This window comes from Oncorhynchus mykiss, chromosome 20 (genome assembly GCF_013265735.2).
Source record: "Oncorhynchus mykiss isolate Arlee chromosome 20, USDA_OmykA_1.1, whole genome shotgun sequence".
NCBI classification, from domain to species: domain Eukaryota; kingdom Metazoa; phylum Chordata; class Actinopteri; order Salmoniformes; family Salmonidae; genus Oncorhynchus; species Oncorhynchus mykiss.
The window spans coordinates 30,625,567-30,651,514 of record NC_048584.1 but is presented as its reverse complement, the minus strand read 5'-3'; the positions used below and the strand labels follow the sequence as shown (position 1 = coordinate 30,651,514).

The window sequence follows — 25,948 nt, the reverse complement described above, 5'->3', positions numbered from 1 at the left end:
ACCACATATGGACCATTGGGGCGATGTGAAAGGCAGCGCTCCAGAGTATCATATTTCTCTCTATTCTCAAGCAGGGAGCGGTAGAGTAATGTCTAAACCAATTTATAATTGGGTGAAATGCTAGTGCTTGGAAATTAAAGTTTGGAACGGATATCCCTCCAGCGTCTTTCCCGCCCTTCTTTCTTAAACAGCAAACTGGAAACTATAAGTTCTGACACAATCGGACAGGGGTTCCTTAGTTGAGTATTTAGAGGATGACAAGATGTTGTTTTCCCTTTAATAAAACCCTGTGTGGTGTCCATATTAGGAAAGTCACATCCACGGACGCTGTCCTAGTACGGTTGTGGTAGTTAAATGTCTGTGATATCTAGGCCTACTTTACATGAGCAGGGTCAGTGGTGTTTAGTAAATGCTGCAGCTTACCTTGCTGAAATGGGGCCATGGAACTGACAAAAGAACGGGTGCTGAGATAAATGCAAATGACTGCTGAATTGAACGTCTAAAGAATGAATCATTGGTCTCACTGGTCACTGTTCTTAAAGTACATGGAACTTCGAAACCACACGATGTAATAATCATTCCAGCTTTGCCATATTTGAATGGTAATTATGTGTGCATTATTTGTGATACTTAGCTACCTGCTTGAGACAACATAGGAGAGATGATACTGTAGAAAAGGACAAGAGGCATTTCAGAGAGTCACTATAGTTTCCCAGATCCCCAGAGAAGTGGTTATTCTGTAAGAAGCTACTAACCTCCATTATAGATCATTTGCAATGCGAGAAGCAGAACGGGCTGGTCCTCTGAGCCAAGACAAAGAGGTTCTGCAGTCTACATCCCATGGAGCAGTTTTCAGTGTGTGTGTGTATGTCCATGTCCGTGTTTCTGTACATGTATACAGCACTAGGCTAGATTTGAGCATCTGCCATCTGCCAGGACTACTGGTCAGGCATATTCTGCTAAGTTTGAAATCAATAAAATGCAGGGAGGGCTGAGGACAGACATAGAAAGAGAGAGTGAGACAGAGAGAGAGCGCATGAGATGAGATGAGAAGAGAGTATTGGGAGCAAAACAACAAGGCCACAAATTGGCCACTGTGGCATGATGCAGAGGACACTACACACACACAGCTCTCGGATGACCAATCAGCTTTCTGCTTTTGCTGTTGATTGATTTGTCTGTGAGGAGATCACAGGCGCTCATAATTGGCATCTCCGCTGTTGTCGTTCTCGTTATGCTGCACTTGTTTAAGTTAAGGTTGGTGGCAATTGTGCTTTATTTTATTGTGCATCTTTTATTAGCAATATATTCTCACCATCTTCGCTTCTTAAAATGACACTTATATTGTTGAAAATAAGCAATATTATTTTTGCCCAAATCCCCCAAATGTATAGTAGCCTACAGTATGGGGGCTCAGATTGACCGTACAGTAAACCTGAATAGCTTTTCAGGGAAAAAATGAGAAAAACACTGAAAACAAAAGCCCAACAGTCAGCCAGCGAGCAAGCAGTATTCTCTGTGGGATACATTACCCGAGCAGAGAGTGATGAAAGCGAGGATAGCAGAGAGCTTCAGATAAAGAAAGTGTGTGTGGCCCAAATGGCACACTATTCCCTATATAGTTCACTACGTTTGACCAGAGCCCTATGGGATTCAGCACTCTGAAGGGAATAGTGTGCCATTTGGGATGCTACCCTTCAGATGTCTTCAACGTCCTACCTGCTGACTTTCAGTCCGTCTCCAAAGAGACGTTGTGTGCCAGAGAGCATTCATCAAATTAGACCAGAGAGAAAACAATGTGGGGGAAAGAAACACCACAGTGATCTGTAGAGACGAGCTGACACTACCATCAGGTCATCACAGAGAAGTTGTCGCACACATACACGCACACACACACACACACACGCGCACACGCACACGCACACACACACACACACACACACACACACACACACACACACACACACACACACACACACACACACACACATACAAACACACACACACACACACACACACACACACACACACACACACACACACACACACACACACACACACACACACACACACACACACACACACACACACACACACAAACACACACACACACACATACAAACACACACACACACACACACACACACACACATACAAACACACACACACACACACAAACAGTACAGAGGTGTCTCCTCCACCTCGCTTCCTGCTACAGAACCGATGAGCTATAGCAGCACTCAGCACTCAGCCAAGCTTTCCCAAAGGACCAGCTTTCCCTCTGTTCTGTATTGTCAAGCTGGAAGAATGGAGAGGTGGCAGAAACAAACAAATTGTTCAGAGGAAGATTTCATAAGATGTATTAGCAAGGATATAATATATCCGCACGACTGCAGCGTTATAAAGAAAGATGACGGCAAGTTTTATATCACTTTATATTGGATATCCCTTGTTTGATTGCCGTCTACCTTAATTGTGAGGGGCGGATTCTTGTGTGGCATTTGCTACTAAGAGCAGAGATGGGGGTTTGTGGAGCAGTGTTCAGTCAGCAGTGTTCACATGTGTGTGCATGCTTGTACGTGTTGAGGTTGTAGATAACCTGTGCTGGGCCGGCTGGATTGCTGACACTGATCCTCTAGAAAGCAAACCACACACAGACAGTCAGACCATGCAACTGCTGGACAGCCAGGCCAGTCCAGTCCAATTAAGGGAAAGTGTGATCAATCTTCTTGGATCGAATAGAAGCGTGACAGAGCTGAAGGAGTGACGACCTCTCCACCGACTGAGTCGGCTCAGACTTCCAGGTTCAAATCAGTCTGAATGGCTCAATCGGTGTCAGAGACCAAAGCCAGTCGATATCCGCACTTCTACCACCTGTGTTCACACTGTGTGGCACACCAGTCTGTCCATGTCACTGGGTAGTGCTTGCAGATGTAGGATTTTAATTTGATCACCCTTTTTGCAAATATACAGTGGGGCAAAAAAGTATTTAGTCAGCCACCAATTGTGCAAGTTCTCCCACTTAAAAAGATGAGAGAGGCCTGTCATTTTCATCATAGGTACACTTCAACTATGACAGACAAAATTAGGAAAAGAAATCCAGAAAATCACATTGTAGGATTTTTTATGAATTTATTTGCAAATTATGGTGGAAAACAAGTATTTGGTCAATAACAAAAGTTTATCTCAATACTTTGTTATATACCCTTTGTTGGCAATGACAGAGGTCAAACGTTTTCTGTAAGTCTTCACAAGGTTTTCACACACTGTTGCTGGTATTTTGGCCAATTCCTCCATGCAGATCTCCTCTAGAGCAGTGATGTTTTGGGGCTGTTGCTGGGCAACATGGACTTTCAACTCCCTCCAAATATTTTCAATGGGGTTGAGATCTGGAGAATGGCTAGGCCACTCCAGGACCTTGAAATGCTTCTTACGAAGCCACTCCTTCGTTGCCCGGGCAGTGTGTTTGGGATCATTGTCATGCTGAAAGACCCAACTCAGCATCCTCCAAACACGACGAGTTGAGTTTTTACCAAAAAGTTATATTTTGGTTTGATCTGACCATATGACATTCTCCCAATCTTCTTCTGGATCATCCAAATGCTCTTTAGCAAACTTCAGACGGGCCTGGACATGTACTGGCTTAAGCAGGGGGACACGTCTGGCACTTCAGGATTTGAGTCCCTGGCGGCTTAGTGTGTTACTAATGGTAGGCTTTGTTACTTTGGTCCCAGCTCTCTGCAGGTCATTCACTAGGTCCCCCCGTGTGGTTCTGGGATTTTTGCTCACCGTTCTTGTGATCATTTTGACCCCACGGGGTGAGATCTTGCATGGAGCCCCAGATCGAGGGAGATTATCAGTGGTCTTGTATGTCTTCCATTTCCTAATAATTGCTCCCACAGTTGATTTCTTCAAACCAAGCTGCTTACCTATTGCAGATTCAGTCTTCCCAGCCTGGTGCAGGTCTACAATTTTGTTTCTGGTGTCCTTTGACAGCTCTTTGGTCTTGGCCAAAGTGGAGTTTGGAGTGTGACTGTTTGAGGTTGTGGACAGGTGTTTTTTATACTGATAACAAGTTCAAACAGGTGCCATTAATACAGGTAACGAGTGGAGGACAGAGGAGCCTCTTAAAGAAGAAGTTACAGGTCTGTGAGAGCCAGAAATCTTGCTTGTTTGTAGGTGACCAAATACTTATTTTTATAATTTGCAATTAAATGATTAAAAATCCTACAATGTGATTTTCTGGATTTATTTTTTATCCTTTTGGCTGTCATATTTGAAGTGTACCTATGATGAAAATTACAGGCCTCTCTCATCTTTTTAAGTGGGAGAACTTGCAAAATTGGTGGCTAACCAAATACTTTTTTGCCCCACAGTATAACTTGTAGTTGCCATGACTTTCCATCCTGGGAGAGGATCAGAGAAAGCCCCCTATCTCCCACCTCCCATCGTGTTGACTCTCTCTCCCACTTTGCAGAAATGAAAGTTAAAAATCCTTTGTTGCAACAGAGAGAGAGATTTTCTAGTAAAGTAACATCCGAGATTGGATAATGAAACAATATTTCCGTAATCCAAACATTTGGAATGGTCCGTGAGTATTTAAAGAACAATCCTGACGAATGCATTACGTTTTTGTGATGTCATTAAAGATGGTAGAACAACATCTCTGAAAGTGTATATTTCCCAGTTGTCAGGTTTACATCTAAATGTTGTGGAACTTATATGATTAAATATGAAACGATTTGTGAGACGATGAAGTTAGATGTTAGCCAGCTAAATGAGAATTATTTTTCATATAAAAGTTCTGTCACGGATGTCACGGTGACTGTCACGGATCCCTCCAGAACTTTCATCACACAAACCTGTCCCCTGCTCCCACAGATTAGCATTTGTATATATGTGCCCTCTGGTTTTCATTGGGCTGTCCATTAGTGTTACAATGTTCTTTGGTGCTTGTGAGTACCTGTGCTGTGTGTTTTGGGCTTTTGTGCCCTTGTGGATTGCGCAGATGATTACGTGTCTCGTCCCGTGTGTTGTTTTGGGTTTCTACCCTGTGTGTTTTGTTACGTGTTTGTTCTTCGTCCCCGTGCCCTTACACGGCATGCCGTAATTTGGGTGAAATAAAAACCCTGCTCCAGTCTCTCGAATAATTCATACCAGTGTGACAGTGACCACACCCACGTGAGCACAGACATTATGTCGGCGTCGTGGAATGCCCCCCTTTGCCAGAGTGTTTAAAACCCCTCGTGATGAAATTCACATTAGACCAGCGTGGCCGTCAGCGTGAGATGAAAGGTACGAAATGGTTAGAAACTCTGAAACTTTCAACAGAGAATAATAAAATCTCTATTAGACCAAGCAGGTGGACGGTGTTGAACCGGACGGACATCACAAATAGTTAGACTACCAGACCACGTGCAGCGCGAGCTAAATACGTCACAAATGGTCAGGAACTCTCGACGAGTGAAGAAGATAAAGACCACACATTCACATTCTGCAGCTGTATATGTAAAATAGTCTAGGAAACTCGACCAAAGATGAGAAAAGAACAACATTTCCCTATCGAATGACCATTCTGGAATATTTGTTCTAACAGCCCCTCGAGACCAACCTACTACAACTACAAAGGATATGGTGACCTCTGGTGGACAGCCAGAGACTCACACAACCAGAGACTTTCTGTCGACTGATCGAGTGTTTTTAACAGACAAAGACATACAAGTGTAAATATGTGTTGCATTTCTAAATCCAAGTGAGCGGTTGTCAGGGTGTTAAATATCCATATTTACAATGAAAGTTTTATTCAACTGTATGTACGATAGTTGAATTCCTTTGTCTCTTCTTCTCCCGCTCTTTCTCTCTCCCCCTTTCAATGTGTAACAAGCCATCAAATCAGGTTAGTCCACTAGGGACTTTTCATTGCATCATGTTAGTAACCAATGTATAATCTATCCTATGTGTGTGTTTATGTAATTCTGTGTTATTATTTAGTTGGTTAGTAAATAAATAGCTAACCCAATTTGTGTATCGCTGATTCGTCATGGAGACCAGGGTTCGTGCAGATTTATAGGATATTATGGCATTCAGAATGAGACTGAAATAGGAGCAAATGATTGATGGATGACGGCTATGATATCGAGATATTCTGATATTTTGAGTTAATTCAGGAAATGGTAACTCGTTAAATAAACTTTTCACGTGGTGCCCCAGATTACTACTTAATTAAATGTTTTAGGATTAATTGAATTGTGTAATAATTGAACGTGGTATGTAATTATTCGATGAATAAGCCGTTGAACACCGAATGAGCTAGATCTCCCTACCTCAGCCATTGCATTGCCTATCTTGCCAGCACACATGGATGAATGCAGGTGTTACTCATGTAATATTAGCAAGCAAAGACAACCCTCGTTTTCAATAGATACGCTGGCTTGGTAGCTACATCAACACACAAATATTTCCTTACCCAATTCCAATAATGGTTCCATAACATGTCATACGTGTGTTGCTAAGCTGGGGCTACAAGGTTATCAGGAAGTGTAATAGCTAGCTACTTGTCTGGCATAAAGCCATAGCCTACATGTCGTCATGTAATCATTGCATTTTTGTTTTGAGAATTGTTTTACTCATCTAGCTACCAAGTTTGTCTCACTACCGCCATCTGCTGGATAATACTGTGACATTTACAATCGTTCGCATTAGTTGGAAAGTCAATTTTGCCGGCACCTTACGATACTGTCAACTACATTATGTGATTACTGATTTGTAAATACAGAGCACAACCATGAAGAGAACCATGCACAGAATGCTACTTTTTCCACCCGGAACTACATTTGCTTGCTATTGTGACATCATGCTGATATCTTATATAGTGAGCATTTTCAACCTTATAATTCTCCATACAATCCTCCATAAGTATCTGTAATATCTGACTAAATGACAACTATTCAGAGAGATGGCATATCTAGCCTATACCCCTTTTTGCATCTCCCTTCCAATTTGCAGTATGTTCCAGTTATATTCTACTTTTCACAAGCACTGGTGGAGTGAGCTACCACCAGCTACCACTAGTACTGTCATGCTGCCGAATATTTGTCAGTATTCATTGACTAATCTGTTGTACTCTACCTGTTGGTTAAGTAATGTGTTACCCTGAACCTTCCTTAGTACTTCTTGTTTGTGTAATTGGCAAACAGTGTCTGGGACATGTTTGCATCTGCCCCAAGCAAAGCCTATAGCTGAGATCAGATTAATGAGGAGTATCTGTACAGTACCCACACTGCAATAAACTACGCTAGAACATGGCTTCCTTCAGCACTTTAGGCTGCAGCACAATATTAACGAGCCCCTACCTGCCCCAAGGCCTTACTTTCAGCACTTTGGAAACACAAGAGATGAATGGACGACTACCTGGCTGCTCCAATGCTTGTCTGCTATAGTGTGTTTGACTGGGGTACGATGCTGTTGGCATGGTAATGTGGTGAAAGGTGGAGAGAGTGTAATGCACCCTCCAATTATCAGATTATCATTATGGTGTAAAAAAAAAATAGAATTGTATATTATGTCCTCGCGCTGCCATCAAAATATATTAATATATTTCTTCACAGCATGGGACTGAAGTTAGGCTGAGGCTGTCACTGTTTTCATCCCAGTAGTGACACACATTTTTTTTGTAAGCCCCTCACATAGCCAGCATTAGATTGCCATTGGAAACAGATCTCTGAGAGAGAGAGAATCAGAGTGCGGGAGAGGTCACACCATGAATCTGTAATGTTATTGGATTTCGACTGGGTCAACACCGCATCAAAATGTTGACCTACACACTAATCCGACCTGGCATACCTGTGCCAAGTGGCATGTGCATTCATTTATGGTTTTGTTGTATGGGCTTACCTCTGTCTCAGGTGTAAGATATGTATGTATGAGAGCCCAAGGTTAATGCTTTAAACAAGATGGGGTCAAAGATTGGTTGGTTTGGTTCAGATGTGTCGTATGGTAGGAAAACTGTATACTATGTATTTTCAACACCATCACTGGCTGATGGTTGTCAGTGCTTTGACATTCAGTGCTTTGACACTGTCCCTGTCACTACTGGAGATGAGAACTGAGATGTGATATTTTCAGTACAATATTACATGTAACATATATTACATGCCTGTTCATCTGGTCATACACCCATGAAGTACAATGTACATGATTATCCTAATATGAGGCACAATTTATGTAGGAGGAAGAGAGAGACAAAGAGAGAAAGAGAGAGAAATACAGACATTGAGAGAGAGGGAGAGAAAGAGAGCGAGAGAGAGAGAGAGAGAGAGAGAGAGAGAGAGAGAGAGAGAGAGAGAGAAAGAAAGAAAGACAGAAACAGAGAGCCAGAGACAGAAACAGAGAGAAAGAGAGAGAGGGAAAGAGAACGACAGAAATAAAGAATGAATGAAAGAAAGAGCGAGAACAACAGAAAGATAGAGAGAACAACACAGAGAGAGAGAGAAACACAGTGAGAGAGAGAGAAACACAAAGAGAGCAGAGCGAGAGAACAAGAGAGAGAGAAATACACAGAGACAGCAATAGACAGAGAGACAGAAATAGATAGAGAGACAGAAATAGAGAGAAAGACAGATACAGAGAGGTTGAGAGCGAGAGAGAGAGAGAGAGAGAACAACAGAAAGAAAGAACAGCAGAAAGAAAGAAAGAGAGAGAGAGAGAGAGAGAGAGAGAGAGAATGAAAGAGAGAGAGAACAACAGAAAGAAAGAAAGAAAGAAAGATGTATTGATCTCTGTCTGTCGGTTCCTACTCAGTGTAGCTGCAGGAGGGGGAGTGTCAGGAATCCCCCGCCAGGAAAAACAAATCACATCGCCCCGGTGATGAATGTGGCATTCCCTTGATCCGCTGGCTCTGCCATCTGGCCAGGCTGACTCTGGGACGACACTGTATATCAGACTCATGCACAGCAAATTAAATTTACATTTGGACGACTTTCACATGCAGGCCTCACCGAGCCTCACCGAGAACAGATGTACTATAAAACTAAACAACCTGGGCCTCTCCTTTCTCTCTCTGCCACAAACCTCTGAGCAGTTCTGCTAGCTACTTGAAGACTCGTGCGTTAGGTCATGTTAGAAATGTTATGGATGACATTAGACAAAGAAATCATCAAGCTCAAATATACCAAAAACTTAAACTCTTTCTCTGCCACAACGCTCTAAGCAGAGCAGGGTTGGCTCATCTTGATCTACAGCACAGGAGGATGGTGGCACCTTAATTGGGGAGGACGGGCTCATGGTAATTTCTGGAGAGGAATCAGTGTAATGCAGGGGTGGGCAACTCCAGTCCTCCAGGGCCTGATTGGTGTCACACTGTTTCTCCTTCCCTAGCAAACACAGCTGATTAATCACTGAAGATCATGATTAGGTGATCTTTAGGTGTGTTAGCTAGGGCTGTGGCAAAACTGTGACACCAATCAGGCCCTCAAGGACTGGAATAACACACCACTGGGGATCAAATACATAAAACATATGGTTTCCATGTGTTTGATGCCATTCCATTCGCTCCATTCCAGCCATTATTATGAGCTGTTCTCCCCTCAGCAGCCTCCACTGATCTACAGTGTATGTGTCTGGATCTGCTAGCTACTGAAAGATCTTATGAACATGGTTTGTTGATCTATATTCGTCTGGTCTGGTCTGCTAGATACTGAAAGATCGTATGAACATAGTTTGTTGATCTATATTCGTCTGGTCTGGTCTGCTAGCTACTTAAAGATCGTATGAACATGGTTTGTTGATCTATATTCATCTGGTCTGGTCTCCTAGCTACTTAAAGATGTTATGAACATAGTTTGTTGATCTATTTTCGACAGGTCTGATCTACTACTTGACTTGAAGACATGGGGTGAGGTCATGTTTGATATGTTATACATTACATTACAGTGACAAAGAAGACACATGATGGAAGAGAATTGGACAGTGATCGATGACAACACCTGTAATTTGCTCGGCATAGATCGATGCTAATCTAACCAGCTGCGTTCGGTTCCTATTGTCATGTATAACCTAAAGAGAACATTTCTAGATTAACAACCAGCATTACACCCTCGGTTGGTTGAAATCCTATGTACAATCCATTCTTTTTTTATACTTTCACATATGTATTCACTTCATAGCAGTGCTCTGTATTGCTTTGGATCTGATTTGGTAGTTGGTATCACAATAACCTGAATACCGTTGAAGTAAGTGGAACCTTGATATCTAACTAGCTTGTCAAATGGCAGGTGTACAGAGAACCAATAAGCAGAAGCCTCCACCACATCCACAGCCCAAGGCTAACCCTGCAGGTAAAACCTTCCTAACAGGGTTCTGTAAGAGACAAACAGTACATTAAAACGAGGAACTGTAGACAGAGCCTGCTGTGAGCCTTGTGCTGCCATATGCGCACACACACACATATATACGCCAACACACGCACACATATAGACACACACACATGCTGTACACACGCACACACGCAGACACATACACACATACTGTACACACACATACTGTACACACACACACACACACACATATACAGACACACACACACACACATACTGTAAACACACATACAGTGCATTCTGAAAGTATTCAGACCACTTCACTTTTTCTACATTTTGTTACGTTACTGCCTTATTCTAAAATGTATTAAATAATGTATTTTCCTCATCAATCTACACACAATACCCTATAATGACAAAGCCAAAACAGGTTTTTAGAAATGTTTGCAAATTTCTCAAATAAAAGATACATAAATATCACATTTAGAAAAGTATTCAGACCCTTTACTCAATACTTGAATACTTGAAGCACCTTTGGCAGTGATTACAGCATCAAGTCTTCATGGGTACGACACTACAAGCTTAGCACACCTGTATTTGGGGAGTTTCTCCCATTCTTCTCTGCAGCTCCTCTCAAGCTCTGCCAGGTTGGATGGAGAGCATTGCTGCACAGCTATTTTCATGTCTCTCCAGAGATGTTTGATCGGGTTCAAGTGCACGGGCTCTGACTGGGCCACTCAAGGACATTCAGAGACTTGTCCTGAAGCCATTCCTGCGTTGTCTTGGCTATGCTGTCGTTGCCCTGTTGGAAGGTGAACCTTTGCCCCAGTCCAAGTTCCTGAGCGCTCTGGAGCAGGTTTTCATTAAGGATCTCTCTGTACTTTGCTCCGTTCTTCTTTCCCTTGATCCTGATTAGTCTCCCAGTCCCTGAAAAACATGCCCAGAGCATGATTCTGCCACCACCATGCTTCACCGTAGGGATGGTATTGGCCTGTTTTCCTCCAAATGTGACGCTTGCCATTAAAGCCAAAGAGTTTGCACTTGGTTTCATCAGACAAGGGAAACTTGTTTCTCATGGTCTAAAAATCATTTAGGTGCCCTTTGGCAAACAAGCAGGCTGTCATGTTCCTTTTATTGAGGAGTGGCTTCCGTCTGGCCACTTTACTATAAAGGCCTGATTGGTGGAGTGCTGTAAAGATGGTTGTCCTTCTGGAAGTTTCTCCCATCTACACAGAGGAACTCTGGAGCTCTGTCAGTGTGACCATCGGGTTCTTGAACACCTCTCTGACTAGGGCTCTTCTCCCCCAATTGCTCAGTTTGGCCAGGCAGCCAGCTCTAGGAAGAGTTTTCGTTGTGCCAAACTTCTTCCATTTAAGAATGATGGAGGCCACTGTGTTCTGGGTGACCTTCAATGCTGCAGTCATTTTTGTAGCCTTCCCCAGATCCGTGCCTCGACACAATCCTGTCTCGGAGCTCTAGGGAAAATTAATTCGACCTCATGGCTTGGTTTTTGCTCTGACATGCACTGTCAACTGTGGGACCTTATACAAACAGATGTGTTTATTTCCAAATCATGTAATCATGTCCAATCAATTGAATTTACAACAGGTGGACTCCAATCAAGTTGTAGAAACATTTCAATGATGATCCATGGAAACAGGATGCACCTGAGCTCAATTTTGAGTCTCATAGCAAAGTATGAATACGTATTTCTGTTTTTTAGTTGTAATACATTTGCAAAAATGTCAAACTGTTTTCACTTTGTTATTATGGGGTATTGTGTGTAGATTGATCAGGAAAAACATGATTTTAATCCATTTTAGAATAAGGCTGTAACGTAACAACATTTTGGAAAAAGTCATGGTCTGAATTCACACACACAAACTCACACACACACTCCTTTAGAGCCCACTGCTGTCTAACCATGCTGCCTGCCTGCTATGCCTCAAATGAAACAACCTTTACTGCAGTGGTTTGATCAGACGGCCCCGGGCTAGACCATAAAATAACTTTGCAGCATAATGTTTTACACCTTTTACACCACGTTTCACTTTCTACCCGGCAATAGTCGTCTATTTTTTGTTTGGCCTTTTCTCCTGATTTCCCTGAGAGTCAGTGCTGTTGTCTTTGGTTTAGTCTGCTAGGGTGAGAGGGACCTACGGTGTGGGACCTTGGGTGTGGGACTTTGGGTGTGGGACCTAGGGTGTGGAACCTAGGGTGAGGGATGCAGTAAGTCTCGAGGGTTGAACATAGAGTATAGGAACAGTGTATTACATCCCAACCTTTTCCACCAAGTTTGTTCTTAACATTGCTTGACTTTGTCAAATCTCTATTGAGTCAAACAGACAGTAAAAGGAAATGACACCTAAAATATATAATGATTTTGTAGACTTTCTTTCACAGCCAATCACAGGTTTGCTCTTTGGGCTTTCCAATCTTTTTTTTTAAGCTGCCACCAGTCTGTGCCCTCTAAATGTCAGTGGTGTTTGGTGATGGCACTAAACAATCCCTTGGAGGGCTATTTGTTTCAGCACACTGGCTGTTCCTCAGTATGAGCTTAGTTTGAGTTGACAATTGCTGTGAACTTTACTATCTATTGTTCCTCGATAATCAAATCTCATTTCTGTTAGGACAGTGGTGTCGCCTGGGTAGCAGTGTATTGCAGCAGCTGCTTTTGTGACCGTTAGCCGACTACAACTGTATTTGATCCCCCAGCTAAGCAGTATGAGTTTCCAGGGTTCCATTCTAATCCGTCTTTCTCTCTTGATTTCTTCAATCAAACCCTTTAGATTCTAGGGTTTTGATAGTGTGATGGGTTTGGAGGTGTGGATTGGAACAGAAATCTATCTCAGTTTACTGTTAAAATGTCTCTCCTCTCCTCTCTCTCTCTCTCTATTCCTCATCACTCTATTTCTCTGTTTGAGTCAGATGATTCCATTTTTATGTGTATGTTTCCAGTATGAAGGAAGATAGAGGTAGTTTTGGAACCAATGCTAAATATAGTTAGAACAATGACTGGAAGTCTACTGATACAGCTAGCATGCTAAAATAGTATCCATGAGTTCATCTGACTCTGAGTAAGTAGAAACAACTGCTTAATCTCGCACTATCCCTTTAATACTATGTTGGGGTGGAAACCGTTCATGACCAGTTTGACTGAAGTTCTTCATTATTATACTGTTAAACTGCCCCTTCTCTCATTCCTAACCCTCTCTTTTTCTCTCTTTCCTCCAGACGACGGACGATCTGCTGGTGGCATCTGCGGAGTGTCCGAGCGATGACGAGGACATTGATCCCTGTGAGCCGAGCTCAGGTGGGTTAGGTTAGTCATCTCTTTTTATTCCTCTTCTCTCTGGGTGTCGCTGTCAGTCAGTCTCTCACCGTTCCGCCAGTCCCTTCCCTACCACCAGTCTGTCATCGTACCGCTAGTCTCTTCCCTACCACCAGTCTGTCACCATACCGCCAGTCCCTTCCCTACCACCAGTCTGTCACCGTACCGCCAGTCCCTTCCCTACCACAAGTCTGTCACCGTACCGCCAGTCCCTTCCCTACCACAAGTCTGTCACCGTACCGCCAGTCCCTTCCCTACCACCAGTCTGTCACGGTACCGCCAGTCCCTTCCCTACCACCAGTCTGTCACCGTACCGCCCGTCTCTTCCCTACCACCAGTCTGTCATCGTACCGCCAGTCTCTTCCCTACCACCAGTCTGTCATCGTACCGCTAGTCTCTTACCTACCACCAGTCTGTCCTCGTACTGCTAGTCTCTTCCCTACCACCAGTCTGTCACTGTACCGCTAGTCTCTTCCCTACCACCAGTCTGTCACCGTACCGCCAGTCCCTTCCCTACCACCAGTCTGTTACCGTACCACCAGTCTCTCACCGTACCGCCAGTCTCTCACCATACCGCCAGTCTCTCACCGTACCGTCAGTCTCTCACCATACCGCCAGTCTCTCACCGTACCGCCAGTCTCTCACCGTACCGCCAGTCTCTCACCCTACCGCCAGTCTGTCACCGTACTGCTAGTCTCTTCCCTACCATTAGTCTGTCACCATACCGCCAGTCTCTCACCATACCGCCAGTCTCTCACCGTACTGCCAGTGTATCACCGTACCACCAGTCTGTCAACGTACCACCAGTCTCTCTGTCAGTCTCTAACCGTACCACCAGTCTCTCCGTCCGGCTCTCACCGTACCACCAGTCTCTCATTGTACCACCAGTCTCTTTTTGTACAACCAGTCTGTCACCATACCACCAGTCTCTCACCATACCACCAGTCTGTCACCATACCACCGGTCTCTCTGTCAGTCTCTACCCGTACCATCAGTCTCTCTGTCAGTCTCTCACCGTATCACCAGTCTCCCTGTCGGTCTGTCACCGTACCACCAGTCTCTCACCATACCATCAGTCTGTCACCATACCACCAGTCTGTCACCGTACCACCAGTCTCTCTGTGTGTCACGATCACACTCATAGTCAGTTCACCACCAAGGTTCTTAAGGCTCTTTATTGAAGCTACTGTAGGCAGTGTTTCAAGTTTAGTGTGTCACTATAACACTGTTTTGATTCAGTCAATGTTGGGAGTTCTATTCCAGTTTACTTTTTTAATTGGCTGAATTGAAATGGACTTGACCCACAACCTTGCCTCACACCACAAATGTCAAATATCAATTCATAGAAGTAAAGGCTACAATAAGATAATGCCTAATGGTAGTCATCATAGTCCACAGTGATTCCTAAAGATCATATCAATGAGTGTAGATAGGCTGTTCTGACTTCACTTGTTCAGTAGCTAGCTAGTTGATTCATTTTTGGATTATCTCATTTGGGACAGGTATGAATATATTCAATATTGAATAAACATAATCCTAATCATCTGATGTTTTCAAAACCGGTCTCTGGTTCCACTATAAGTGTGTATAGCTAATGCATGTTTTTTCCCTTGTAGGCTTGTTGAGTCCCAAATGTAATGAATTACAGTAAACTCATAACAGCCAGTCAGTAGGACTAGCATGCTGTTGTGTCACGTACGGCAGCGTTTAGGAGGCGCTGATTACACATGACATCTTGTGGAGCGCTGTCATTGTTTTTGTATTGTCTCCTAGGAAAACACATAAACACACAAACACTCGCACACACAATCTCACATACTCTCGCTCACACACAAATAGACGACAAATAGACGACACGCACGGGAAAACAAACAAACAAACAAACACCCTCTTAACAGTAACTGTCCTCTGAGACAACACAACAACACTCTCGCCTCTCTCGTGATAAAACCAACTCTTTTCAGCCAAGCGCCTTCTAGTTCAGGTTCAAGGATGCATTTACTGACAGACTATAAGTCTCCATGTTTACCGAATCACTCTGAAAGGTGAAAAAACTCAATCGTTTACTGACACCATGTTTACCGATTCACTCTGAAAGGTGAAAAAACTCAATTGTTTACTGACACCATGTTTACCGATTCACACTAAAAGGTGAAAAAACTAAAATTGTTTTTATGACAGACTATAAGTCTCCATGTGTACCGATTCACTCTGAAAGGTGAAAAAACTAAATCGGGTTGCTTGACTAGCAATAATAGCTACATTCTGAAAGCTTTGTGCTAACATAGAGTATCCCAGCAAAAATATGTAGTTTTGAAAATGTTTCTCATAAAAGACCTTCTAACCTCAATGCCAGGTACTGTAGACAATTTGTAAACAAATTGAAAGCATTTCTCTGTTTACTTTTTGGTACCGCTGCTAGGGAAGGAGGCTTTGACATATCGCTTGCTGACACAACTTGCACTATCAATCTTACGATAATAAACCACATATTGAATTGCAGAATATCTACATTTCCTAAGAAGTGAAATGCAAGTTCTGTAATCATACTAACAGATACAGTAAAACCTTCTAGACGACACTAGAATCCAGCTTTGTATTGCTAAATGTTAACTTATGCTACATAAACACAGTGCATATTGTACATACAGTGTAACCACATTTCTCCTGATAATCTGTGGTAAAAATGTGTATGTTTATAATGTTCCTATTAGCCTGGAATTGAATCTTCCCACCTTGCCACACATAGCAGGTGACCCTGGTGCTTTTCTAATGAGCACCGAGTGGATGGACAGAAAGGGAGAACTACTAGGTCCAGACGAAAGACCTTAGCTCTCTCTGTATCGATCTGTATGCAGTAATAAAGCCAGAACTAAATGAATGTCTACCCCACAGCACTCTCAGACTACTGTTTGTCTGTCTCTTGTACATCCAGGCTGTCCATCTGTCTGTATTGGTGTAGTCTGTTGTACCAGTACTGGTCTGTTAGGCTGCATACTAATGATCTAATACCCATTGTTCATACATATATCACAGTCCAGGCTGGACACATCTAGACTGCTCATATACCCAAGGAGACTGTTCCATGTTAGATCTGCTTACCTTAGTCAAAAAAGCAATGCAATGAGATTTTTATTTGTTATTTTATTTAACTACGCAGTTAAGAACAAATTCTTATTTACAATGACGGCCTACGCCTGCCAAACCCTAATCCGGACAACACTGGGCCAATTGTGCACCGCCTTATGGGACTCCCAGTCACGGCCGGTTGTGATACAGCCTGGAATCGAACTAGGGTCTGTAGTGATGCCTATAGCACTGAGATGGAGTGCCTTAGACCGCAGCATCACTCGGGAGCCCAAAATGAGAGAGATGAGTACATTAACCAAGTCAATTAGTTAGCATTACAGGTTTGCATTTACCACATCATCTCATAGTTTAGTGAGCGTTGCAGCATTGTCTCTGTCTGTGACAAGGTGATCTGTCAAGGGAAAGAGTGTGCTCCAGTGTGGATGCTTTAGAGGCACACACTCCTTCCCCGAACAGAATATCCTAGGTATCCTTCCTTTCCCTCTCTTGCTAGCGAGGGGAAATTTGACACCGGTTTTGCTGGGCTCCCCTGGTGACAGCTGTCTAACACCACATCCTGATTAATATCTACGTTCAGGGCCCTTCACACACTTGGTGGAGCTCTCAGCACTGGATCTGTGACAGTGCAGCCAGCCAACCATGAAGGACTGGATCCTCTGTCACTGATGCAGCCTAGGACAGTTTCTCAGGTTACTGTTACTGTACTGTCCCACTCCTTGCTATGGTGCTCCCCTTGGCTCTCTATGGTGCTATGCTCTCCTTGGCTCTCTATGGTGCTATGTTCTCCTTGGCTCTCTATGGTGCTATGCTCTCCTTGGCTCTCTATGGTGCTATGCTCTCATTGGCTCTCTATGGTGCTATGCTCTCCTTGGCTATTTATTCTGAAAGGTGAAAAAATGTAATCGTTTACTGACAGACTATAACTCTCCATGTTATGCTATGCTATTTCTCCTTTGCTATCTATGGTGCTATGCTCTCCTTGGCTATCTATGGTGCTATGCGCTCCTTGGCTCTCTATGGTGCTATGCTCTCCTTGGCTCTCTATGATGCTCTCCTTGGCTCTCTATGGTGCTATGCTCTCCTTGGCTCTCTATGGTTCTATGCTCGCCTTGGCTCTCTATGATGCTCTCCTTGGCTCTCTATGGTGCTATGCTCTCCTTGGATATCTATGGTGCTCTCCTTGGTTCTCTATGGTGCTATGCTCTCCTTGGCTCTCTATGGTGCTATGCTCTCCTTGGATATCTATGGTGCTATGCTCTCCTTGGCTCTCTATGATGCTCTCCTTGGCTCTCTATGGTGCTATGCTCTCCTTGGATATATATGGTTCTATGCTCTCCTTGGCTCTCTATGATGCTCTCCTTGGCTCTCTATGGTGCTAGGCTCTCCTTGGCTCTCTATGGTGCTATGCTCTCCTTGGATATCTATGGTTCTATGCTCTCCTTGGTTCTCAATGATGCTCTCCTTGGCTCTCTATGGTGCTATGCTCTCCTTAGCTCTCTATGGTGCTAGGCTCTCCTTGGATAGCTATGGTGCTATCCTTGGCTATCTATGGTGCTATGCTCTCCTTGGATATATATGATGCTCTCCTTGGCTCTCTATAGTGCTATGCTCTCCTTGGATATCTATGGTGCTCTCCTTGGTTCTCTATGGTGCTATGCTCTCCTTGGCTCTCTATGGTGCTATGCTCTCCTTGGCTCTCTATGGTGCTATGCTCTCCTTGGCTCTCTATGGTGCTCTCCTTGGATATCTATGGTGCTATGCTCTCCTTGGCTCTCTATGGTGCTATGCTCTCCTTGGATATCTATGGTGCTATGCTCTCCTTGGATATCTATGGTTCTATGCTCTCCTTGGATCTCTATGATGCTATATTCTCCTTGGCTCTCTATGGTGCTATGCTCTCCTTGGATATCTATGGTGCTATGCTCTCCTTGGCTCTCTATGGTGCTATGTTCTCCTTGGCTCTCTATGGTGCTATGCTCTCCTTGGATATCTATGGTGCTCTCCTTGGCTCTCTATGGTGCTATGTTCTCCTTGGCTCTCTATGGTGCTATGCTCTCCTTGGCTCTCTATGGTGCTATGCTCTCCTTGGATATCTATGGTGCTATGCTCTCCTTGGCTCTCTATGGTGCTATGCTCTCCTTGGATATCTATGGTGCTCTCCTTGGCTCGCTATGGTGCTATGCTCTCCTTGGCTCTCTATGGTGCTATGCTCTCCTTGGCTCTCTATGGTGCTATGCTCTCCTTGGCTCTCTATGGTGCTATGCTCTCCTTGGATATCTATGGTGCTATGTTCTCCTTGGATATCTATGGTGCTATGCTCTCCTTGGCTCTCTATGGTGCTATGCTCTCCTTGGATATCTATGGTGCTATGCTCTCCTTGGCTCTCTATGGTGCTATGCTCTCCTTGGATATCTATGGTTCTATGCTCTCCTTGGCTCTCTATGGTGCTATGCTCTCCTTGGATATCTATGGTGCTCTCCTTGGCTCTCTATGGTGCTATGCTCTCCTTGGCTCTCTATGGTTCTATGCTATCCTTGGCTCTCTATGGTGCTATGCTCTCCTTGGATATCTATGGTGCTCTCCTTGGCTCTCTATGGTGCTATGCTCTCCTTGGCTCTCTATGGTTCTATGCTCTCCTTGGCTCTCTATGGTGCTATGCTCTCCTTGGCTCTCTATGGTGCTCTCCTTGGATATCTATGGTGCTATGCTCTCCTTGGCTCTCTATGGTGCTATGCTCTCCTTGGATATCTATGGTGCTCTCCTTGGCTCTCTATGGTGCTATGCTCTCCTTGGCTCTCTATGGTTCTATGCTATCCTTGGCTCTCTATGGTGCTATGCTCTCCTTGGATATCTATGGTGCTCTCCTTGGCTCTCTATGGTGCTATGCTCTCCTTGGCTCTCTATGGTTCTATGCTCTCCTTGGCTCTCTATGGTGCTATGCTCTCCTTGGCTCTCTATGGTGCTCTCCTTGGATATCTATGGTGCTATGCTCTCCTTGGCTCTCTATGGTGCTATGCTCTCCTTGGCTCTCTATGGTTCTATGCTCTCCTTGGCTCTCTATGGTGCTATGCTCTCCTTGGCTCTCTATGGAGCTCTCCTTGGATATTTATGGTGCTAGGCTCTCCTTGGATATCTATGGTGCTATACTATGAGTTTTCTAGATGCTCTTATCCAGAGTGAGTGCATACATTTCCATACTTTTCTTACTTTTTCGTACTGTACTTCGTTTTTTAAATTAATAAAGCACTGTAGAATTTCAATACTCTGCAAAATGACTATGACTATTAAAAGTAGTTGTAGAACTTTTCCCCATTATTAGGAAATTACCTAAATGACCTTGACTCTGACCCGCTCGCTATAAGTGCAGAACATCACTGTCAAATAAGATAAAAGAAGGCTATAGGTAAATAACGCACAAGACGATTCCATTTGGGAACTTTCCCATGGCAGCAGACTCTCTCTCTCTCCCTTTCTCTCTCTGTCGCCCTCTCTCTCTCTCTTTATTTTGCCCTTTCTCTCACTCTCTACCTCCCCCCTCTTTCCCTCGCTCTCTCTCTCTCTCTCTCTGTCGCCCTCTCCCTCCCCCTCTCTCCCCCAAGGTCAATTATATATCATGCTGTAGGCTATATCACTGGACACTCGTCCCACAGCGGCCTCACCACACCTTCTCGTCCCTCGTCCCTCAAACCCCCGACAGCCATCAAGCGACATCGATCAGGCCAGCTTACTTATTGCCCTGCTTTATTTCTCTTACCTCTGGGAGGAAGTAAACTGTGGCAAGCGGCGAGTTAGTGCATCACAAATCGCACCCTGTTTCCTATTTAGTGCACTACTTCTGTATGACCTGGACCTATAGGGTGCCATTTCGGATGCATCCCCGGAGCCAGCAGCACGAGGTTCATTCACACAGAGCTAATCTTCCAGCAGGAGCCGGATTAGATCACACTGCAGCAAATTGAATCATCTCCCTGGTCCCTCTGGTTGAAGAGACCACATAGGGATACATATGGTGAAGAATGGTGGTATAGGGCTGGGACCAAGGCTAGAGCTGTGGTGGGATAGCCTAGGGCTAGGGGCTGAGTATAGAGCTGTGCTGGGATAGCCTGGGGCTAGGGGCTGAGTATAGAGCTGTGCTGGGATTAGCCTGGGGCTAGGGGCTGAGTATAGAGCTGTGGTGGGATAGCCTGAGGCTAGGGGCTGAGTATAGAGCTGTGCTGGGATTAGCCTGGGGCTAGGGGCTGAGTATAGAGCTGTGCTGGGATTAGCCTGGGGCTAGGGGCTGAGTATAGAGCTGTGCTGGGATTAGCTTGGGGCTAGGGGCTGAGTATAGAGCTGTGCTGGGATTAGCCTGGGGCTAGGGGCTGAGTATAGAGCTGTGCTGGGATTAGCCTGGGGCTAGGGGCTGAGTATAGAGCTGTGCTGGGATTAGCCTGGGGCTAGGGGCTGAGTATAGAGCTGTGCTGGGATTAGCCTGGGGCTAGGGACTGAGTATAGAGATGTGGTGGGATAGCCTGGGGCTAGGGGCTGAGTATAGAGCTGTGCTGGGATTAGCCTGGGGCTAGGGGCTGAGTATAGAGCTGTGCTGGGATTAGCCTGGGGCTAGGGGCTGAGTATAGAGCTGTGCTGGGATTAGCCTGGGGCTAGGGGCTGAGTATAGAGCTGTGCTGGGATTAGCCTGGGGCTAGGGGCTGAGTATAGAGCTGTGGTGGGATTAGCCTGGGGCTAGGGACTGAGTATAGAGCTGTGCTGGGATGGCCTGGGGCTAGAGGCTGAGTATAGAGCTGTGCTGGGATGGCCTGGGGCTAGGGGCTGAGTATAGAGCTGTGCTGGGATAGCCTGGGGCTAGGGGCTGAGTATAGGGCTGCACTCTTAGAAAAAAGGTCCCGCCTTCGGAGAACCCTTTGAAGAACTCGTTATGGTTCCAGATAGAACCGTTTTGGTGCCAGGTAGAATCATTTTGGGTTCCATCTTGAACCGTTTCCACAGAGGGTTCTACGTGGATCCTAAAAGGGTTCTACCTCAAACCAAAAAGGGTTATCCTATAGCGACAGCCGCAGAACCCCTTTGCAACTCTTTTTTCTAAGAGTGTGGGGCTGGGATCAAGATTAGATCACATTGCAGCAAATCCTCCCCCTGGGCCCTCTGGTTCAAGACACCACACAGTGATACAGGGATTCATATGGATGAAACTAGGCTGTGTGTGTGTGTGTGGGGGGTGTATGTGAACTCGGAATTGTTCCCGCATGCACACACACTACTTGGTATCAGTAGTAGTGCATTAGATATGGAATAAGGTGCCATTGGGGACACACACTGAGTCTGGACAGTGCCAAGGCCAACTCACAGAACAGCTGCATGTCCTAGTGAGAGTCCACAGAACAGACCGGGCCAACCCTCAGTGGAGTCAAGCAGAGAGAAATGACATGGAAGGTTGATCTAATGATCAGTTCCTAACCAGTGCCAGATAGCCCTCTTAGCCCATAGAGCAGTCCCTAACATCCAACTGTATCTTATCTACATACTGTCATTTTTGTCATGGATGTGTGTGTTTCTGTTCACACATTTTTATTTACCTTGTCTCTCCACATCTGTTAATAGTTATTCCAAGTCTCCTGTGTCGTGCGAAATATACAATTTATCACAGCCTAGCCAACACAAGAAGGCTGGGGATGAGAATCCAAGTAGTATGAAGGCTGCTATCATACTCACCCCACAGCGTTTCAGCAAATTATCTCTCGCCCCCCTCCTTACGTTCTCTCTCTCCACCAACCACTTGCCTTTAGGCAGGTTAAGGTTAATCATCTACATGTTTTCTCTCTTTCATCTTCGCTCCTCTAATTTCCATCCCCCAGCCTTTTACATAGCCTTTTACATCACATTGACATCAACACAGCCACCAAAGTGTTTAACATTTGGTGGCTAATATGTTTGGTTTATGAAAGAGAGTGAACAAAAACGACATAGAAAAGGCCCATGAATCAAAACGGTAAATGGCAGTGACAGGAAAGGCAAATAACCCTGTAAATAAAATAAAATATTATGGTAAAATATTGTTTTATAGTAGCGCTTAGATTAATGAAATAATAACACAACGCTGCTGGCTTGGGAGGTCACTGCCCACATATAATAGGCTATTCAATCATACCCAGCAAGAGGTCTCTCTCCTTCTCTCCCTGTGTTCTCTTCTCTGTTCCACTGCTGAGCACCATGCACCATGCATGTCAATAGACCTTACTCATGGCCATGAGCATTCCAATTCCAGCTTCGGAAAATCCAGCTTTGGAAAACAAGGCAACGGCCTATAGAGCACCAACCACTGTAGCACAATATTTAATTAGGTGCTGCCTGGCAGACATGTTAAGCATCGTCTGTGCTTCAGACCCTTGAATTGACTCTGCTTGTTGGCCTTTAACAGATGAAGCTATGCCAATTCTTCCACCATTGTAGTCAATATTCTGTGAACCATGTTAGCAAAATTTTGTTATTTTCTTCCATTTGATGTTGGCCTATCTCTTCCTCAGTGGAGATAAACCCCAGACACGGCTTACTGACACACGTGCATGCACAAATAATAATAATAATAACTTGTCTTTGAGGGAACAGGATTTCCCGGTCATGTCTGCTTGGCTGTCAGACCCCACCCCTCCCTCCTCTCACTGTATGCTAATTCCTCTCTATTCATATTTTCAATTATTTCTTACTCCTTTCCAACCTCCTTCCAACCTTCCATCTCTCTGGCTTTGCGTCAGCGTCATGAGCATGCTAGACTTTGACGCTAAGGCATTCCGCATCCCAAATGGCACCCTATTGCCTATATAGTGCACTACTTTTGACCAGAGCCCTACATAACGAATAGGGTGCCTTTTGGGGACGTAACCAATGTGTCTGTTTATTCGTTTTGAGTGGCAGATGCCAGATTTAACCCTAGCGAGGGGGAAACGAGGACAACAGGAGCTCGCCTCAGCGGTGGTTTTTAGAAAAACACAACTCCCAGGACCCTTCTCTGGGTTCACCAAGTGGTGGAATTGCTTTCTGCAGAGACATTAAACAAACCGAAAAGTAAACACTTGCTGTAGCCCCCCCTACCGCCCTGCGTGATTCCCTTTAGGAAAGGTCTATGATGCATGAAATGCATTATTGCCCTAGCTAAAGGAATGGAATAACATCCATAAAATATTGTGGCGTTACCTTTTAGTCTTCCAGCAGGCAGCAGCGGCCTCGCTCTGGCATTGTCCCCATTGTCCCCGGCCAAAAGGGCAAATGCTCACTCACACAGGATTTTTTTTTCTTCAGTATAGGCTACTACAGCAGTTTCATTATAATCATTGTACGTTTATGAAGAGGATAGAGAGAATATAGATAAATTGCCCAAAAGACCAAATGCTCACTCATACCAGATTCAAACCATTGGACTCATGTTTTGCTCTGTTCAACAACAACAAAAATCTTGGGATTTACACTAGGCACTTATCAGGCTTCCTCTAATCATTGTGAGTTTATGAGCATATAATCAAGAAAGAAGACTAGAATTTGATACAGGACCAATATTATATATATTCATCATTAATATGAATGAAAACCTTATTGCCCCCTGTTTTCCTCTCATTGTTACAGTCTCTTCGTTTTTCTCAAAAGAAATACAGGACTGAGGATCGGATAGAGTTCACAGCAGAAACAAAGTATAGAAATCACTAGTTTTCTGTGTGCATCTGTAATCACGTTTTCTGTGTGCATCTGTAATCACGTTTTCTGTGTGCATCTGTAATTACGTTTTCTGTGTGCATCTGTAATCACGTTTTCTGTGTGCATCTGTAATCACTAGTTTTCTGTGTGCATCTTTTAATATTCATGATGACATTAGCACACATTTATTAACATATTAACCTACTTGGCATACATTTCACTGTATCCATATCTCCCCACCCATCCATCCAGGACTTCTTCTAGCTAAAGCAGCCACTTGGGTTGTGTCCAAATTGACACACAATGGCTCTGGTCAAAAGTAGTGCACTATATAGGAAATATGGTACCAATTCGGATGCACCCTGAGTTTAGCTGCGGTCATCCAGAGACAGAAAGCTTCCATATGCCCTACTCTCATTTCCTGTCCCTCTCTCCCTTGGACCCTGACACGCTCACACTGAGCATTATGGGTAAAAGGGCTCTAGATCTCCGCTGCACCGTTTACTTGGAAGGTCAAGCACGGTTTATTAATCATCACAGCATTGGTTGAACTCATTTCATGCTCGCTCGGTCAGTTCTGTGTTCAATTCACAGTCCTGTGAGCATTATCAGATAGCCAGAGTCACTCTGGGCTCGCACATGCATGCCTGAAATCAGACACACTCAGGTCCACACTCGGGGTCATGGAATGATGTAGGCCAAGGCCAGCTTGCCGTACTGAAAGTAAAGGGAGGGATGGAGGTAATCAATGGATGGATGAATATAGGGGTGAATGGCGTCACCTCTTCTTCTCAAGGACAAATGGCTAATTAAAGAAGTGACAGAAGATTGAGTTAAGTTAATATCTAAAGACAGACTTACTACCTGAGTTAAGTGTAAGCAAGGAAAAGATGGAGGGATGGATGGGTAAATAAAGGAAGCAAGCAAAGAATGGATTGTGTCACTTCTTCGTCTCGAGGACATTCAACTAATTAAGGACAAATGTAAAACCATTCTTAAGATAATATGTTAGGAAAGTAGCAGCTCAAGTGGTTGAGTTGATAGAGTGATGGAGGGATGGGTTCTTCTTAAAGGCAAAAATTCTACAGTGTTTCCAGATTTATATTAGATTTGACCTATAATTAACCTATAATTAATTACAAATGAGTGAAATTGTTTTCCTTCCAAAAAATGATAATGAAGTATATTAAAAAACAGATTTTCTGTGTTGGAATAGTGTGGGCGTATACCGGTCATTAAAAATATGCATGCGAGTAGACCACTGATTGGACTGCTCATCCTCCTCAGGAGGCCAAGAACATTATTTTGGTATAAATTAACAGAACATGAAGTGAGATTTTCACTGGACAGTTACGTACTTTAAGGACAACTGTAACACCTGTTTGTTACTTAACACAGCTTACACCAGCAGTAGGATGATACAGATGATCTGTCTGTTCGTGAAGGAAGAGATAGAGAGATGAATGGATGGCATTACCTCTTCTTCTTTCTTTTGAAGAGGAGAGATTATAAGTAATACCATTTTGTGTTG

The 25,948-nt window shown here is 44.1% G+C and overlaps 1 protein-coding gene across 29 annotated transcripts in view; it reads left to right on the top strand.

Annotated features, from left to right (window-relative positions):
- LOC110498787 (neurexin-1a) overlaps positions 1–25,948 on the top strand; it is a 556,706-nt gene that overhangs the window by 513,757 nt on the left and 17,001 nt on the right. For 20 of the 29 annotated variants that reach the window (XM_036956167.1, XM_036956159.1, XM_036956168.1 and 17 more), the window contains one exon: positions 13,548–13,635. In XM_036956167.1, coding sequence (XP_036812062.1) covers positions 13,548–13,635 — 88 coding nt within the window. The remainder of the gene's footprint in view (positions 1–13,547; positions 13,636–25,948) is intronic. The other 9 variants (XM_036956181.1, XM_036956172.1, XM_036956155.1 and 6 more) reach the window with 1 other exon arrangement.